The following is a 17,763-nucleotide window of genomic DNA, read 5'->3' as shown; positions in this document are numbered from 1 at the left end:
AAGGACGCACACAGCAAACCGCCCGGGTCCCACGGTTATGTGCCGTGGGAAGACAAAGAGCCTTTGGTTCCAGAGGGGGTAGGTCCCTCACACCTAGCGCTTGGCCACCTTTACCATCCGCCCTGGCTAGAAGAGAACATATCCTCGCTGTTCACCTCCGTTCCGGGCTAACTCAACGGAGGCGGTGAACCGAGCCTCATCTGACACGGTTTCTCCGGCGATCTGTGTTCGGCCGGAGGGATACAAGTTGGGAGCCATCGTCCGTCTTCTCATTCCCAACCACCCTCGCCTCGGAACGTGATGCCTGGCGAACCCCGGGTTCCAAGCAGAGTGGATGAGGTCAAGTCGCTGAGCCCTACTACTTGGGAATTATCATAGGGTACGCACCACTCCCAGCCTCTCTAGGCTGTGAGGGAGAGCCCTGAGTCACCAGTATGGGCCCAGTCGTCTAGCCCAGAAGCCCAAAGGCCACCATCCACAGCCTTAGTCCTGCCAGATCCCTGCTCAACTATGACATCAGGTCTGGTGTTTAAAGCATCTGGTGCCTTTATTATTTCCATCCCCATGGCTTGTAGGAGGGTTTCCCTGCTCCACCACACACCATGAGAGGTGGCGCTGGCAGAGTGCATCTGCTTGCCAGGCCCCCTCCTGCCCCCCGTACCTTTTGCCATCCTCCTGACTGAGGGCAGGATGCCCCAGCTTCTCCAGCCGCAGTGTCCTGGGTGAGGAAGGAGGGGAAGTCTCACATTTTATGGTGGTTTTATCTTCTCGGTTCTCATCCCGAGCGGCTGGCGACTAAACAAACAGTGGAGCGGTGAGGTTAAACAGCAAAGATCCCTGCCTCCAGAGCTAACCCGCCTCTAACAGACACGCCCAGCCCCAGGAGCAGCTAGCCAGCCAGTGCCTTTAAAAATGAAGTGAGAACAGGGCCTCAGTGGTTTTTGTGCGCCACGACAGCCTCTTCTCACAGCATGCCCCGAACCAGAGCCCAGGTGAGGGCCTGTTCCCAGACCAGCAGGGGGCGACGTGCCCATAAAGGGCAGAGAGAGAACCTGATAAGAGTGGGGCGTGGCAGAGAAAGGAGGTGCCCTTTTGGGTCCCACAATGCTGTGCGGGAATGAGCAGTCTCCCTAAATTCCAAAGGAAACATGCCCATGTCCTAGCCTTGGATTCAGCCTGCACCCAGCCCCCGGAGGCCCCGTGGGCTAAAGGAGCAGACGTCCGCTGCAGGGATCCTACAAGCGGTGGGCACCAGTTAGATGAGTCGGCCCGACATCTTTGCAGCTCCCCACTGGGCCCAGGCAATAACCTCGCACTGGCCCGGACACCCTCCCACCCCATGGCACGACGGCCCAAATCCACAAAGGTGTTTGGGCTTCTAACTTCCACTGACATCAATGGAAATTCGGAGCCCGAGTCCCTTCATGGATCTGGGCGAAACTGCCCCAGTTTTGGTTGGGTGCCTGTCCTCCATGGTGAGGTCGGGGTGTTGAGGGGGAAGGGAGGTCGTTCCCTCCTTGACTAATGCAGCGATGGCTTTTCTGGCTGGCCGATCTGTATGCAGGCCTCTGGCCCCACACGCTCCGGGGCTAGAGGGACTGCATGAGTGGGCATCAAATGGGAAAGAAGCTACACGTGGGAGCGGAGCGTGTGGACAAGTGACACCGTTGGTGCCGGGATCTGGGTTGGGGCCACGGTCGAGGCAGAGCAGCAACATCCGCAGCTGGCACATTTGAAATCCTCCTGTGGCTGCTTCCTAGGAGGCATTAGCAAGGACTCCACCCTGCTTGCATAGAGCTCTTGGTGTGAGTCGAGAGGAAAACACAGCTCCTGAGTCTGCCCCCGTATCCATGCCAGGTGGAATGCTCTCCCCTCGGCACAGATCCCTGCTGGCACTGAGCCTGACACTGGGGCACCTGAAGGACCACGGCAGAGATGGCAAACGGGCTTCCCTGCACCATACAAAAGACTTGGCTCTGGAGCAGGGAGATGGCCACGGATGCTGGCAGACATCATAGAATATCAGGGTTGGAAGGGACCTCAGGAGGTCATCTAGTCCAACCCCCTGCTCAAAGCAGGACCAATCCCCAACTAAATCATCCCAGCCAGGGCTTTGTCAAGCCTGACCTTAAAAACTTCAAAGGAAGGAGATTCCACCACCTCCCTAGGTAACGCACTCCAGTGCTTCACCACCCTCCTAGTGAAAAAGTTTTTCCTAATATCCAACCTAAACCTCCCCCACTGCAACTTGAGACCATTACTCCTTGTTCTGTCATCTGCTGCCACTGAGAACAGTCTAGATCCATCCTCTTTGGAACCCCCTTTCAGGTAGTTGAAAGCACCTATCAAACCCCCCTCATTCTTCTCTTCCAGAGACTAAACAATCCCAGTTCCCTCAGCCTCTCCTCATAAGTCATGTGTTCCAGTCCCCTAATCATTTTTGTTGCCCTCCACGGGACGCTTTCCAATTTTTCCACATCCTTCTTGTAGTGTGGGGCCCAAAACTGGACCCAGTAATCCAGATGAGGCCTCATCAATGTCGTATAGAGGGGAACAATCACGTCCCTCGATCTGCTGGCAATGCCCCTACTTATACAGCCCAAAATGCCATTGGCCTTCTTGGCAACAAGGGCACACTGTTGACTCATATCCAGCTTCTCGCCCACTGTAACCCCTAGGTCCTTTTCTGCAGAACTGCTGCCTAGCCATTCGGTCCCTAGTCTGTAGCGGTGCATGGGATTCTTCCATCCTAAGTGCAGGACTCTGCCCTTGTCCTTGCTGAACCTCATCAGATTTCTTTTGGCCCAATCCTCTAATTTGTCTAGGGCCCTCTGTATCCTATCCCTACCCTCCAGCGTATCTACCTCTCCTCCCAGTTTAGTGTCATTTGCAAACTTGCTGAGGGTGCAATCCACACCATCCTCCAGATCATTAATGAAGATATTGAACAAAACCGGCCCCAGGACCGACCCTTGGGGCACTCCACTTGATACCGGCTGCCAACTAGACATGGAGCCTTTGATCACTACCCGTTGAGCCTGATGATCTAACCAGCTTTCTATCCACCTTATCGTCCAGTCATCCAGCCCATACTACTTTAACTTGCTGGCAAGAATACTGTGGGAGACCATGTTAAAAGCTTTGCTAAAGTCAAGGAATAACACGTCCACTGCTTTCCCATCATCCACAGAGCCAGTTATCTCATCATAGAAGGCAATTAGATTAGTCAGGCATGACTTGCCCTTGGTGAATCCATGCTGACTGTTCCTGATCATTTTCCTCTTCTCTAAGTGCTTCAGAATTGATTCCTTGAGGACCTGCTCCATGATTTTTCTAGGGACTGAGGTGAGGCTGACTGGCCTGTAGTTCCCTGGATCCTCTTCCTTCCTTTTTTTAAAGATGGGCACTACATTAGCTTTTTTCCAGTCATCCGGGACGTCCCCCAATCACCATGAGTTTTCAAAGATAATGGCCAATGGCTCTGCAATCACATCCACCAACTCCTTTAGCACTCTCGGATGCAGTGCGTCTTGCCCCATGGACTTGTGCTTGTCCAGCTTTTCTAAATAGTCCCGAACCACTTCTTTCTCCATGGAGTGCTGGTCACCTCCTCCCCATGCTGTGCTGCCCAGTGCAGCAGTCTGGGAGCTGACCTTGTTCATGAAGACAGAGGCAAAAAAAGCATTGAGTACATTAGCTTTTCCCTCATCCTCTGTCACTAGGTTGCCTCCCTCATTCAGTAAGGGGCCCACACTTTCCTTGACTTTCTTCTTGTTGCTAACATACCTGAAGAAACCCTTCTTGTTACTTTTAACATCTCTTGCTAGCTGCAACTCCAGGTGTGATTTGGCCTTCCTGATTTCACTCCTACATGCCCGAGCAATATTTTTATACTCTTCCCTGGTCATTTGTCCATTCTTCCACTTCTTGTAAGCCTCTTTTTTGTGTTTAAGATCAGCAAGGATGTCACTGTTAAGCCAAGCTGGTCGCCTGCCATATTGACTATTTCTACACATCTTTGCTCAGACGGCAAAGTCCGGGGCAGGCCGCACAATGGAACACAGAGGCACAGGTGGCTGCAGCCTGTGGGCCGGTGCATGCAGGTGTGACGGGCATGCGTGCAGCCAGCACGCTGCCTGCACAACCAGCAGCAGGAGGGAACGCGCAGGCAGGCATGGCAGCTGCACTAATGAATGCAGGAGTGGCAGCAGGACCATAGATGCCAGGGTTGGGAGAGAGCTCCTGTGTCCTCCCGCCCATTCCCTGCCCCAGTGCAGGACCGTTCTCTCACACTGAAGGGCTTTTTCCTTTCTCCTCGCTGATGACCCTAGTCCGGGGGGCTTGACTTCCCTCAGCAAGACGATGAACTGTCCAGGTGCTCTGGTTGTGAGATGTGTCTGTCAGAGCTACAGGCTGCTCTCCTGGAATCTCTGAATCTAATGGTGCTTCCTCTCTTGTGCGATAGCCTCTGGCAACGGAGACCCCGGTATCATCCCCTCATGGTTCCCGTTGCCCGCACGCTCGGCTAGTCTCTCTCCACAGGTCAGGCCCTCAGGCTCCTCTCGCTGTTGCTGCCTTTCCTTGGATTCTCTCCAAACACAAACTGAGATTTTTCTGGAAGTTATTCTAGAGTCTGTGCACGGGGCAGGACGTCAGAGCATCCCTGGAAGGAGAGCCTCATTAGTTGAATCACACAATCGTAGGACTGGAAGGGACCGCAAGAGGTCATAAATCCTGTCTTCTGCACTCATGGCAGGACTAGTCTTGTCTAGACCATCCCTGACGGGTTTGTCTACCTGCTCTTAATAAAAACAGGAAGAAGGCAGGCGGTGCATAGTTCCCAGAGGAAGGCTGGTCTGGTGGGCAATGCATGACCCCAGCACCTGGGAGACCTGGGTTCAAATCCCTGCTCTGCCACAGACCCTCTCTGTGACTTTGGGCTAGTCACTCAGATTCTCTCCCCATCTGTGACTGCAGGATCCCACTGTCCCAGAATGGCAGTGGACACGGGGTCTGGATGCGGAGTGAGTAAGCCCAGAACAGTGACCAGTCTCCTCCCAGAGCCAGGGGGCTTCGCAACATGTGGGGGTCCAGCAGTTATGCCCATGCACAACACCTGGCTATCCATCCAGAGAGCAGGACTGGGGCTAGCCTGTGACAGAGGGCAAATATGGGCTAGCAGATGGAACAGGCAAGCCAGTGTGATTCTGCACTGCACCTAGACAAGGGCAGAATAGCCCCTCTCTGTCCAGGAGCCTAAGCTCTGCCTTGCTGCCTGCCCCGGACAGGAGTCTGCTACTGTGTATATCAGCACCTCCGGGCCTCACCTCTGCCATCCGTGCTCCTGACTTGTACGTGGCCCCGCTACACTGTTTCTTGGGGCAGGGGACCTTGTCTCTCGGAGCGTGTCTACACTGCAATCACGGGGTGTCACTGCAGCTCGCCTGGGCTAGCTTTGATGGAGCCAGCTCTGGTACGGGAGCAGCACCAGGGGCGAGCCCTGTGAGTCATTACCCAGGGCTGCAGGCAGGCGTGTGCACACCAGCTGCAGGGCAGAGACACCCTGGGCCTGTCCGTCAAATGCCTGGGACACTGTTGTTCAAATACCCGGGCAGGGCAGTAATAAGGGCTAATGCACTAGCCAGGCTGTGCTCACGCTCCAGCTGGCTCCTTGACTCGGGACCTTCCTCGCTGTGCTCTGAAAGTCACCGGCGTTGCTCTGGCCCGTTGCTTATTATCTCTTCCTTCTTCCCGCCATGTCCGTTTTAACTTTTGGGCCCGAGCGCCTCTCACCGGCCATCGCTCAGGGTTTTCCCTTCAAAACCCATCCCGGCCTCGAGCTGGTTCCATCCACGCACTCGGAGCTCTCCCGAGCTGTCGGCACCTAGACTGGGATAAAGTGCCCTCCTCCTCCACACTGCCCTCTGGGGAACCCCATGCACCAGCTGCTGCAGCAGGAACGGCTCGTGGGACGAGGCCCACAGGCAAAGCCAACCAGGAAGGGTCTGAGAGACAGGCAAGCACCCCGTCCGTGTCCGAGGGAGGGGAGTTTGAACATAGCACCAGGCTGGGCTGTGCAGGACATTTTCTCCACAGCAACGAAGATCTGTTCGCAGATCAACCACACTGCTGTGCTCTGTCCAGCAGGCCCTACCCTACGGAAGAGCGGGGAATGAAGGCTGATTTCTACGCTGCTGTCCTTGAGCTGGCCCTAAAACAACACCGCCCAGCCACAGTCCCACAGATGCCAGCGGGCTCCCAAGGCCACTCCCCGCCACCGAACGCCCCCACGGGCTGGATCCATCGACAGGTGCTGCTCGTTATCCTAGTCCTGGCCGTCACTGACCTGTCGAGCAGCATTCAAAGCATGCCAAGACCCCATGGGCCCAGGCGTCTGCCCGGAGAGTCCTGGGGGTGGCTCCAAGCGAGCCCAGGGAGACAGCCAGCTCCTCGGCGTAGCGTAGGAGCTGTGCACATGCGATGAAAGTTGGCGTACACACGTATCCGAGGCCATGAACTGTCCGGGACAGCAATCCAGAACCCCGGTCCCCAGGGATTTCTCCCGGGTAAGCGGTACTGCACAGTGCCTCTCTTCACACAGAGGGGACGGCAGGGGCCCTGTCTGCGTACGTGTTACGTGACACAGCTCTTGGCTCGCATCCCAGGCAGCACCTGGCCCCCGTTTCTCCCCACACACCTGGGCTGCCCGCAGGACACTCGTTTCTGTGCCGCAGTGATGTGTGGAGTGAAAGGGGCAGCGCTGGACAGCGGTGATCGGAGCTGCAGGCGAGTCATTCTGCTGTCTCCTGCGGACGTGTCTGAGAATGGCTGAGGGTCACTCCTGTGTCCCACGGACAGACCCTGGGCCCAGCCTGATGGGATTTGGCCTTTCCGTTAGGAGCTCCATGCTGGAAAACGTGGAGAGGCAGAGTGGGTTCCGACCACTTTCAGCACACCCCTCTGTCTGACCATGTACAGATATTGCAGCAGCACCCGTCAGGATCAGAGCCTACTGTTCCAGGTGCCGTACAAACGTATGTACATCCCAGGGCACAGCCCCAGCCCCATATTGCTCACAATCCTTCCCCCTGACCAGTTTTCATTCCTCAGCATACAAACACACAGGAGCAGCTCCCGCGTGCAGTTCAACAAGTCGACAGGCACCGCAGCGGGGCCTGGGACGGGAGCAAGAGAGAGAGTCCAAGAGCCAGAGGAATTAGAGAGTGACTCACAAGCAGCTTCCTCCGGTGCTTCCGTAAGTCACTGGGCTGGTTGCAAGAGGCAAACAGAAAGAGACACAGAAAGGGAGGCAGTTAGCTGAGAATTCCCCTGCGGGCAGAGCAAAGCGACAGAGGTGCTGACTGCAAAACGCCCACCCCAGACAGCCCACAGAGCCAGGTGCGGGCCCTGGTGAGAACCCCGCTATGCACGGCTTTCCCTAGGGCTGGGCAAATCAACGCAAGGAAACGGCAACAAACACACTGGGCTTTCAACACCCCCCGCACTCACACACCCGGCTACCCTCCCATACGCCCCCGACAGCTCTCAGACCCCCACACCGCCCTCATACACCCAGCCCCTGCCCAGTTCTACACACAACGCCATCCTCACACCCAACCCAACTACACCCCCCCTCAGGTCCCTGTCCACCTGCCCAGCCAACACTACACCTCCATCCACACCCCTCACACACATCCCTGCCTGGGTACACCTCCCCCGCACCCGCCACGTACACTCCCACGCTTGGTACACCCACCTTTCCATCCAGCCCCCCACCCGCCCCACCTTCATTCACACATCACCCTTGTGCCCTCGTAACTGACCCTGCATTCGCCCCCTGCATCAGCCCCCGCCTCCTCCAGGCCTCCTCGTGCCCCCCTTTCCACTGGGAACAGCACAGCAGAGTTGCGCCGGCCAGGAGCAGGCGTGCGAATGAACGCACAACGGGCCATGAAGTTCCAGTGAGCAGCATCCAGAGGTGCCACCTGAGGGCTCAGAGACACCCTGCTCTGCCCCCCCCCCTCAGGCAGGCAGGCAGGTGCTATGTGGGGAGATCCCAGAGCGGCGCCCGCGGGCCCCTGTGGGTTCAGCGGCCTTGGCTGGCACCAGCGCACCCCGCCCGGCTCACCAGCGTCATGATCCCCATGCGGTCCAGGTCCTGAGCGGCGCTGCGAGAGGACAGCTTCGGGGTGGAGCGCCCGCTGACCGGGGGCGAGGAGCTGGCCAGGGACAGGGCTGTCAGGGAGGTGGGGATGGAAGCCCGTTTGCGGAGCTGCATCAGGTTCAGGCCCTCCATGCTGCCACTCGTGACGCGGGTCTCCAGCTCCTCAGCGCGCAGCTCCGTGGATTCCTTCTCCTCTTGAATCATCCTGAGGAATTGCAGACGGGGTGAGGCGTGGCAGAATTCCCGCTTCCCCGCCGACGGCCCGGTCGCCATTCCTGGGGGTCCCCCGGCCCGCCTCCTGCCTCCGCGGCTGCCAGATTCCAGCGGCCAAACGGGATGGCACCACAGGGCTCTGCCCCCCAACTGCAGTGCCAGGAGGCCCCTGTCCCCTCTCAGGGAGGCTGCATGGGGCCCCCTTCTCCACTCCAGCAGCAGCAGCCGGGCCCTGTCCCTCAGGAGCAAAAGGGATGGCCCTGGGGCCCCCCCAAAGACCAGGCGGAAGGAAGGTTGTTCAGGAGCCCCTGCAGTGTATTTTGATATGAACCCTTCCCTATAACTCCAGCACAGCGGGGCTTCGTCTGCAGGCTCCCAGGGCTTTTCTAAGTTAAAAATGTCACACGAGAACACGCCCCAAGGAGCCCCTAGAGGATGCTGCCCCACGATGCTTCGTCTCTCCAAATCATTCCGGATCTCAGCCTTCCATCCTTCCCGCCCGCTGGAATGCCCACGCCATGGTCCTGAGGAAGCTCCAGCTGCTTTCGTCCACTCTGGGCCGCACAAGTACCCTGAGCTGAGTGACGCGGTCTGCTGGGTTTGCAGCGGATCTCGGTCACCAGAGCAGGGCAAAGCAGCCAGAGGGTACAGCTAAATTCCCACCCCGTCCTCCAGAATCCCCTTCCCAACATTCCCCTGCATGCCCCCAAATTCCCCCTTCCCTCCTGCCCCTCCCGACATTCCCCTGCATGCCCCCAAATTCCCCCTTCCCTCCTGCCCCTTCCCACATTCCCCTGCATGCCCTCAAATTCCCCCTTCCCTCCTGCCCCTTCCCACATTCCCCTGCATGCCCGCAAATTCCCCCTTCCCTCCTGCCCCTCCCCACATTCCCCTGCAGGCTCCCAAATTCCCACTTCCCTCCTGCCCCTTCCCACATTCCCCTGCATGCTCCCAAATTCCCCCTTCCCTCCTGCCCCTCCCGACATTCCCCTGCATGCCCCCAAATTCCCCCTTCCCTCCTGCCCCTTCCCACATTCCCCTGCATGCCCGCAAATTCCCCCTTCCCTCCTGCCCCTTCCCACATTCCCCTGCATGCCCCCAAATTCCCCCTTCCCTCCTGCCCCTCCCCACATTCCCCTGCATGCCCCCAAATTCCCCCTTCCCTCCTGCCCCTTCCCACATTCCCCTGCATGCCCCCAAATTCCCCCTTCCCTCCTGCCCCTTCCCACATTCCCCTGCATGCCCCCAAATTCCCCCTTCCCTCCTGCCCCTCCCCACATTCCCCTGCAGGCTCCCAAATTCCCCTTTCCCTCCTGCCCCTCCCCAAATTCCTCCTGCCCCTGCACCCATATCCCCGGCCCTCCTGCCCCTCACGGCTGCACTCAGAACCAGACACTCCGCAGATTCTACCTGATCTCCTCGTTGATGGCGTCCAGCTGCTCCTGCAGCATGATGGCCAGGGTCTGGGCGTCGGAGTGCCCACTGGGGGACAGCACGTCCATGGAGCTGAAGAGCGCCTCGCGATCATCCTCCTCCATGTCCGAGATTTCCAGGTCGCTGTCGAAGGTGTGAGACACGGTGGCCAGGACGCCGCCTGGCTGGGCCTGCTCCCAGTCCTGAGAGATGGCAGACCCCACACAGGTCACTACTTCCCCACCAAGCAGCAGAGGCCAGGGCCCAACCCATGGGAGTTAGGCTCCTAACTTTGAGCAGCTGGGCCAAGCCATCAAGGTGAAGCAGCCAGCAACGGCTCCCCTTGAGTAGGGGCAGGGTCTGCTCCCTGGCGAGGCGTCGCCGAGTGCCCCTCATTCCTGTGTGAGCCCCCCTCTCACAACTGTGCCAGGAGACTCTTGTACACAAAGGCACCAACACACTGCCCTGCAGCAATCTCAGAGCTGGGCCCCGGGGAGACGGCCCCCCATATGACCCCCAGACCCTGGGGAGAGCCTTCCCTCTCAACCTGGTTCCTGGGAAGAGGGGCCCCCAGATTTGGGTCCCAGGGCAGGGGGCCCCCACACGCACCCTAGAGCTGGGCCCCGGGGAGACCCTTCCCTCTCAACTTGGGTCCCAGGGAGAGGGGACGCCCCCTTAAGCCAAGCTGAAGGGAAAGCCCCGCCCCTCAGTGCTAAGTCCCATGGAACAGGGCCCCCAGGTGCCCCAAAGCCTGATCCTGGTGAGAGGATCCAGGCCCTCCCCATTCCCCAGGGAAATGCAGGAACAGAGACACTCTGCTCAGGGCAGTGCTCTCTATTCACCAAGGGCCGTAAGTGCACACCGGCCGGCTCCGCTGACCCTCGACCCCCCATGCCAGCCCCGCGCCACGTGCGTGTGCTGTAGTGTAATGGCACTGTGCACCCACTTCACCCTGCACTTTAAACCAGGGAGTAAGTGCTGGCCTGGCCACGGTCCAGTCACTTCCCCACACAATAAGGAACCTCTTGGCTAAGAAGGGGGTTTAGGGCAGTAGCCCTGCAGCTGTCCCTGCCTAATGACCCCAGCAAAGCCCCCCTCATTCGAAAGGACACAGGCAGCTGCCACAGCTGTTTCAGTTGCAAAAGATCCGTAACACACTCCAAGCCGCCGGCGTAACTGGAGCCTGCATGCAGGCCGGCCACTGCCCTCGGAGCCGCTGGCTGGAGATCAGCCACGAGCCGCACTCGGAGCAAGGCCGACCCTGGGGAATTTTACCTTGGGGGCTTCTTCCCGCAGAGCTGCAAACCGACCCTTCTGTGGCCGGTGCAGTCCAGGAGGCGTCCCGAAGGTCTCGGCGGGGGCATGAACCCCAGTGCTCAGGGGGTACCTGAGGTCCGTGGCGCTGCCCACGTGGGACCTACGAGAACAAGGGAGAAGAGCCACGGTGTGAAATGCTGCGGTTAGGACAGCACAGGCGCATCCCCTCCTGCCCGGGACGAGCTGGCTCATGCGGCAGGCTGCTAAACCCGTCCCCCACCCCACAGGCTGAGCCGGTGCGCTCCGTGTCCGGCCCGGGTTTGCACTGAAGGGAAGAAGAGATGGAGACGAGGAAGTCTGAGCTCCCGGGGCTGTGACCACCTGATCTGAACTGACAGTGCCTGCTCAGGGCTCTGGAAGAAAGTGAAGCCCCTACCTCACCGTCTCTAGATCCCAGGGAAATTTCTCCCCACCCCTGACTCTGGAGAGGCAGTTCCACCTGGTGGGTGTGAGCAAGAACTAATGCAGGTAACCAGCCAACCTGTGATGCAACTGGTACCCAAGGCCCCGCTCCTCAAAAATATTTAGGAATCTAACTCCCACACAGATCAGGATCTGGACCCAAGTAATGGCCCATGTTTTCTTGCACCTCCATGTGCTAGGCAGTACAGGTACCAACCACCTGGCTAAGAGAACCGAGCCACTAAGAAAAAGCCCTGCAGTGTGTTTACTCATTCCCCTGTGAGCCCCTGAGTTCACACAGTTCTCATCCGAACTCTTGTGATCCTCCCGACAGGACTCAAGCCCCCCAAGATCCTCCTGCAGCCTTCTCTTCTCCATAGTTCACTTCAGCCCATCCCCGTGGTGAAGATCTGCCACTAGAGCTGGCCGGGAAGTCATCTGCCCACCCAACCCCCAGCACCACCACCAAAAAGTTCAACAAAACCAAAACTGTTTCCTTTTTGTCAATTTTTTTTCCTTCAGCCTTTTTGTGGGGTTCATCGAAAAGCTGAAAAATTTCAGTTTAAAACCAACCATTCGGGGCAGGGAGGTTCCCACAAATGGACAGGTTTTATTCATTTCATTGGAAAAACCCTTTTGGATAGCATATGTTTGAGCCACTCTCCCCACCACATTCCATGGGACCCCGGCGGGACTTCCGCCCTACGCATTTTCATTTTGGAAACGCCTGACACCCCATTCAAGCTACCGCCACGGAAAGGGAATCCAAATGCCGTTGGGTCTGACTCAGCAAACTTCAGGGCTTCCCCTCCCACTCCCGCAGCCCAGCGCTAGTCTCAGCTCAATCTGCAGCTTGATCCTGCCAGCCCCAAAGACACCGGCGCCGCTCCTAAATCACCGCTCACGGTGCAGGGAGAGAATCCGAGAGAGCAGTAACCTGAGCACGCCCACGGTTCAGGTCTATGGCCCAGTGTGGCAGGCGGGGCTGCTCTGCAGCGCCCCCTAAGGGACCTTGTGCGGGATTGCAGGTGTTCGCTGCCTTACTCTGTAAGTTGTGGCCACCGGCTTGGAGCAGGGTGACCTAAGCGCTGCGGGTCTCTCTCAACAGTTGAACAGCATCATGAACTCAGGATTCGGCTGTCTGCATTTTTAAGTATGGGGGGAAAAAATCCCTCAAATGCAAGCACTTAATTGTAGTACTTGAGGGTAAAGGCCTGACCTGTCCCTGAGATTCTGGGCTAGCACTGAGGAACTCCTCCTCTTCCCAGTTCCCCCAGCTCTGCCACTGAGAAGAAGCAGGCCAGCCTTGCTGGCCAGTCTGCTGGCTGTCTCGCTGGTAGCCTGGTCTGAGCGGATTTTCCCGGAGCCAGGGAGGAAACCGATGGCTCCTGCAGGGGGGCAGAGAAGGCCTGATAGATCCTGTCACACCCAGGAAGTTGGCATGCAGTGCACACGGGGCAGCAAGACAGTCTGTGGCCAAGCCCGAGGTCCTTACCTCGTATGTACGCTGTCCGCAAATGTCCCGCTTCTTGTCTTTAGCTGGTCAACCTCCGACCTCAGTTTGTCAATTTCATCTGACAACCTTCTCTGTTCAGAGAGAGACGGGACGGGAGGTTAGTTTGTACTGAGCAGCTCATCTTTTGGGGAATCTAGTTTCTCTACAGTTAAACCTGTTTTAAAATATCACACCCGTCCCAGGCTCTGGGCGGTCTTAATGTGTCTGGAAAGCCACGGGGAATGCAGGCAACGGTGATGCTGCTGCTAGGGCCTCTGCAGGGCCCGCTAGGTGTGTTACAGGGGGAACAGACAGATGTGTACACAGGGAAATGATGGGAGTCTGTTGCTGGTTTGTTACACGAAGGAGAACTGACCCCACTTGGATCTCCAGCTTTCGCTCCACGCCTTGCCATGTGAAGGTTTGCACTTATCCCAGCGAAAGGGCTGACAGCAAGGAATCTGCCCTGGCAGCCAAATCTGCCTCTAGCCCAGCTCCTCCCACTGCCAGCTAGCCAGCAGCTCTCTCCTAATCAGAAACTTGCATCTGCACTAAGTGGCCCCATTATAAATTAATAGCTGCCAATGGAGAGGCCACAGCTAGGCAAGGAGGCATCACAGACTGGACTGGAGCCAGGAAACCATTATCGCCGCCTGGCAAACTCCTGCCTTCCCAGAAGGCGGCAGCCACATCCCATCAAGTCACTGCTCATGAGACTAGATGCATCAGCAATGACTTGACGGGGGGCTAGTGTAAATGGACGAGGACCAGGTGACACCATCGCACCAGGCTCCAGTCCCGTGTGCAAACGGATCAAAACTTGGGTTTCTCCAAATGCTCCTTCCGCCAAGCACAGAGCACCATGTCAGTTCCCAAACATCTGGTTCCCTGCACCGCCCTGAGCAGCCATAGCCCTGCTAGCGGGAGATGCCGACAGCTAAGGCCATGCTCACACATCCCGAAGGGTCAGGGCGCAGCAGACAGCATAAAAGAGGAAGGGCTAGCTGAGAGCAGCCCAAGGATAGTTATGAGCGAGGCCCGGGGATGAAAGCAGGGCTGCTTAGACCCCGCACTGGCTTCTCAGCAAGCTGCAAGGGAGAGGCAAAGTCCTGCTCCTCATCTTCAAGGCCTTCTGCAGGCCGGGCTGAGATCAATTGTCACTCCAAGATGGAGCGAGCTCCTAGGGACCAGGCAAGCTGCTTCCCTGGCAGGCAGCCCTGAGTGTGGAACCACCTTCAGCAAGCACCAAGATAGTCCAGGAGACTCACTCTATGGAAACTTCACCTGCTTAGCAGGGCTTTCCCCAGAGCCCGCGAGTTATTCTGCAAATCCCCCTCATATAAACTAGGAGGAAGGGGCAGGGAGCAAGAATCAGCTGGCCAACTTTATGCTCCCTTTGGAAGGGGCATGGTTACCCTGGGGACAAGCGCAGGATAAATCTTGAGACAGCTCAGACTGGAGAGAATGTGCCTGTTAAATAATACCAGGGGCTGGTGGGACTCGCAGCTTTCACCCACGCCACGGCATGGCATTATTTATGGGACTCGTGCTGCTGGGCGTTTTGGGATCCTGGCTCTTGAACCCATAACCAGGGTGTTTTCAATAGATGTGGCTGCCACGGGCACGGGACTGGGAGTGAGGCAGCCCCCCGGAGCGGCACGTACCTTGTCATGCTGCTGTGCCTCGATCTGCTTTTGGGTGCTTTCCAGCTCTTGCAACAATGTATTCTTAAACATAAAAAGAGAGAGAGAGAGAGAGAGAGAGAGTCAGTTTAGCTCAATCAGTGGACATGTGCCCACATGGTTGATGAGCCTCAGAGGGGGCCAGGCTGATGGACACCCGTCAGAACAGAAGGTGACGTTTTCCAGACTCTCAGCTGGCAGTGATTGGCAGTGGGAGCCATCGCACGGACAGATCCACCTTGGCAATAACTAGCTGTGGCATCAACCATCTGCTTTAAAATCCCTTCCTCGGGTACCCGCAGCTGCCGCAAAATGGAATGTGAATAAACAATATCTGCAAACTTCGCAGCCCTGCCCAAGGCCTGCCCCAAGCCATGAGAAGAACATCTGATGGGAAGGGACCTCTGAGGCCATCGAGTCCAGGCCCCACTATCACAGGCCTGTCATATCATCCCCTTCATAAATTTACCAAGCTCCATCTTCACACCAGTGAGGTTCCTTCCCCCACTGCTCCTACAGGAGAAATATCCCCCAGTCCTGAAGCGAAGGGCGAGCAATCCGGCATGCGCCACAGACCACCCCCCACATACACACACACGCACACCATGTGCCTCATCCCTGCTCCCCACACTGTGGGAGTCTCGCCTAGCTAGCCTGTAAGCTCTTTGGGGCAGGGACCTTCTGCTCCCTGGCAGCGTCCTGTACAGTGGCCTGCAGATGTTACCGCAATATGGACAATAGCGAGTAACACTGAATCGGGACTGCTTGTGACCAGCCTGGGAGGCAGCAGGTGAGATTTGCAGAGATTTGCAGCACTGCCCAATTCCCAGTAGAAAGGGACGACCAATCCCACAGTGGGGTTGGAAATCCGAGTCCTGGTTTTTCCAGCCCTTCCGCCCATCTCTCCCCTGTGCAGAGGCTGCAAAGCTGTGCTCTCCACAGAGCCGTCATGGTCTCCTCTTGCCCCTCACCCTGCAGCCTGGTACCTTTTCCTCCAAGGCTGCCATCCGCTCCTTCAAGTGAAGCTGCAGCCGCTCATTGGACTCGCTCAGCAGCCGATCCACCGTGTCAGACAGCCGCTTGTTATGCTCCTCGTTCATCTTCTCTCGCTGCCGGGCCTGCAACGGCAAATGGCAATCAGCAGTCTGAGCCCCTGGAGCTGGGAGCGCTGGTAGGATGCTTTTCAAATAGTTCTTTATCCGAGTTGGGAAAGGCCTAGCCCATCTCCTGGCCACCACAGGCCCCTACCCAGCACTGGGACTGCTTCCAGGCCATCATTTGGTGCCTGTAGGATTTAGCGAAAAGAACCTATTGAATGTGAACCTGGTTGAAACTGCTGCCATATGGTCTCCCTGAGCCTGCAGAGAGCATGACCAGGCATTACCTGTCCCACTGATTTCAATGGGGGCTGACTCTGAACCCTAATGATGACATGTCACACAACATGCCAACACTGTTAGCTATTTCACTGCTGGTGAATTAAGCACAAGCGCCCGGCTTCCCCACTGGTGTTGGATGCAGTGGTGGATATTGGGGGAGCTGGTTGCTGTCAAGGGGTGCGGACCTAGGAGTTCAAGAGACCCCCCCAAAATTTCTAATGACTTCCAGCCTTACCCACCACGGGGAATGAAAGAGGAGATGCACCCCATGTACACCTGGTCCAAAGCCTCTCAGTTCCTGGCTGTCAAAATGCCCCTGCTGCCTTCTCCCCAAATTGCCAGCCTCCCCTGAGCACTCAAGTAAGCAAACCTGCCTGGGTGCCAGTGACCCTCCTGAACAGTGCTGTGGGCACGGCTCGGCTAGGGGGCCACATTCACATGGTCATTCCAAGCCCCTGTTTTCAGACTCTCACTAACCGTCGGAAATAGGTGAAGATTCAGGTTGAAATTCTTCCAGGCCCAAGAGCAGGATTCACACAGGACTCTGCTGGGCTGGAGTCAGCCAGTTTTGAGTTACCAGAGCAGAGAATTTATTTATTAGTATGCTTTAGCTCTTGGGGCGTGCAGAAGTGCCTGCGTTTCCAGGCTTTCAAACGTGCGAGAGCTGACTGGGTTCTTCGAAAATAACAAGGGGCAGAGCCGAGGCGCACCAGGAGATTATCACGAACATCAGAGGATCACGAGGACAACCCAAGGAGAGCAGCTCACCACTCCACATGCTTTAGAAAGGCGGGGCGGGGTCCTGATCCCCACCTGGGGCCCAGAGGCGGGAGGCTCATTGGGTCTGAGGCCATAAACAAGTGTCTCAGGCCGTTCATTCCTGGAGAAGTGGACTCTTTGTAAGTCGGTGTAGAGGGTCACCTGGCCAGGGGCAGCTGGAGCTGGTGAGCTCCCAGCCGAGAGCTCTCCCTGCCATCCTCGGGGCTTCTCCACACAGCTACCTTATCCTCCTGCAGCTCCTGCCATGCCTGGGAGCCCTGCCGAGCTCTCTGCACAGCTCTCCCATGATCCTGGCCCCACCCTGTCTCTCCATACAGTTCACCCGGCATATTGCTGGAACATGTGCTTGGCTGGCTGGTTTGACAGTGGCTGGAGGTTCTAACCACGTAACACACATCTGGCAGGAAATCTAGAACATGGTTTCCCAAGGCTTCTTGTTCTAGTTTTGCCCATGACCCAGAGCCAGTCAGGGGTGCGGAAAAGCAGCCGTATCCAGTCCCCGTTTCTCTGCCACTCATTGCTTCTGCCAGGTAAGGGAGCCCCTCTGCTTAGACCAGCCATGCACTGCTGAGCTGGGTTAAGATGGTCTGGGAGTGACCCCACCAGCCAGCCTGAGATCACTGTGTGCACAGCACAAGTCTACTTCTGGGGCTGGACCCCAGTAAACTGGGTACAAGATACTAGCTTAGGGCCTGACCCTTTACAGTCAATTCAAGCTCCCTGCGGGGACGAAGCAGGCCAGTGAGAGGGAGGGGAGTTCGGCTCTGCTGATGCAGAGAAGATGCTCAGCAATTTAACCAGTGCTTCCTGCAAGTGAATAGCCACCCCACTCCACAGCCTCTGGGCCTCTTCTCCTCTCTTCTGGACCAGTGTCACTGCCCTGACTCCAAGAGCGTTACAGCTGTGAGAGCGGAGAAG

At 57.3% G+C, this 17,763-nt stretch overlaps 1 protein-coding gene across 10 annotated transcripts in view; it reads right to left on the bottom strand.

Moving 5' to 3' along the window:
• Nucleotides 1–17,763, bottom strand: part of PPFIA4 (PPFI scaffold protein A4) — a 166,069-nt gene that overhangs the window by 35,607 nt on the left and 112,699 nt on the right. For 9 of the 10 annotated variants that reach the window (XM_073320166.2, XM_073320174.2, XM_073320172.2 and 6 more), the window contains 8 exons: nt 15,673–15,804; nt 14,669–14,731; nt 13,005–13,096; nt 11,066–11,207; nt 9,788–9,993; nt 8,129–8,369; nt 7,233–7,268; nt 662–795 (listed from right to left, as the gene is read on the bottom strand). In XM_073320166.2, coding sequence (XP_073176267.2) covers nt 662–795; nt 7,233–7,268; nt 8,129–8,369; nt 9,788–9,993; nt 11,066–11,207; nt 13,005–13,096; nt 14,669–14,731; nt 15,673–15,804 — 1,046 coding nt within the window. The remainder of the gene's footprint in view (nt 1–661; nt 796–7,232; nt 7,269–8,128; nt 8,370–9,787; nt 9,994–11,065; nt 11,208–13,004; nt 13,097–14,668; nt 14,732–15,672; nt 15,805–17,763) is intronic. The other variant, XM_073320175.2, reaches the window with a different exon arrangement.

Source organism: Lepidochelys kempii, chromosome 21 (genome assembly GCF_965140285.1).
Source record: "Lepidochelys kempii isolate rLepKem1 chromosome 21, rLepKem1.hap1, whole genome shotgun sequence".
Classification (NCBI taxonomy): Eukaryota; Metazoa; Chordata; order Testudines; family Cheloniidae; genus Lepidochelys; species Lepidochelys kempii.
The sequence above is the reverse complement of the archived record's forward strand: the minus strand, read 5'-3'. Positions and strand labels throughout refer to the sequence as shown.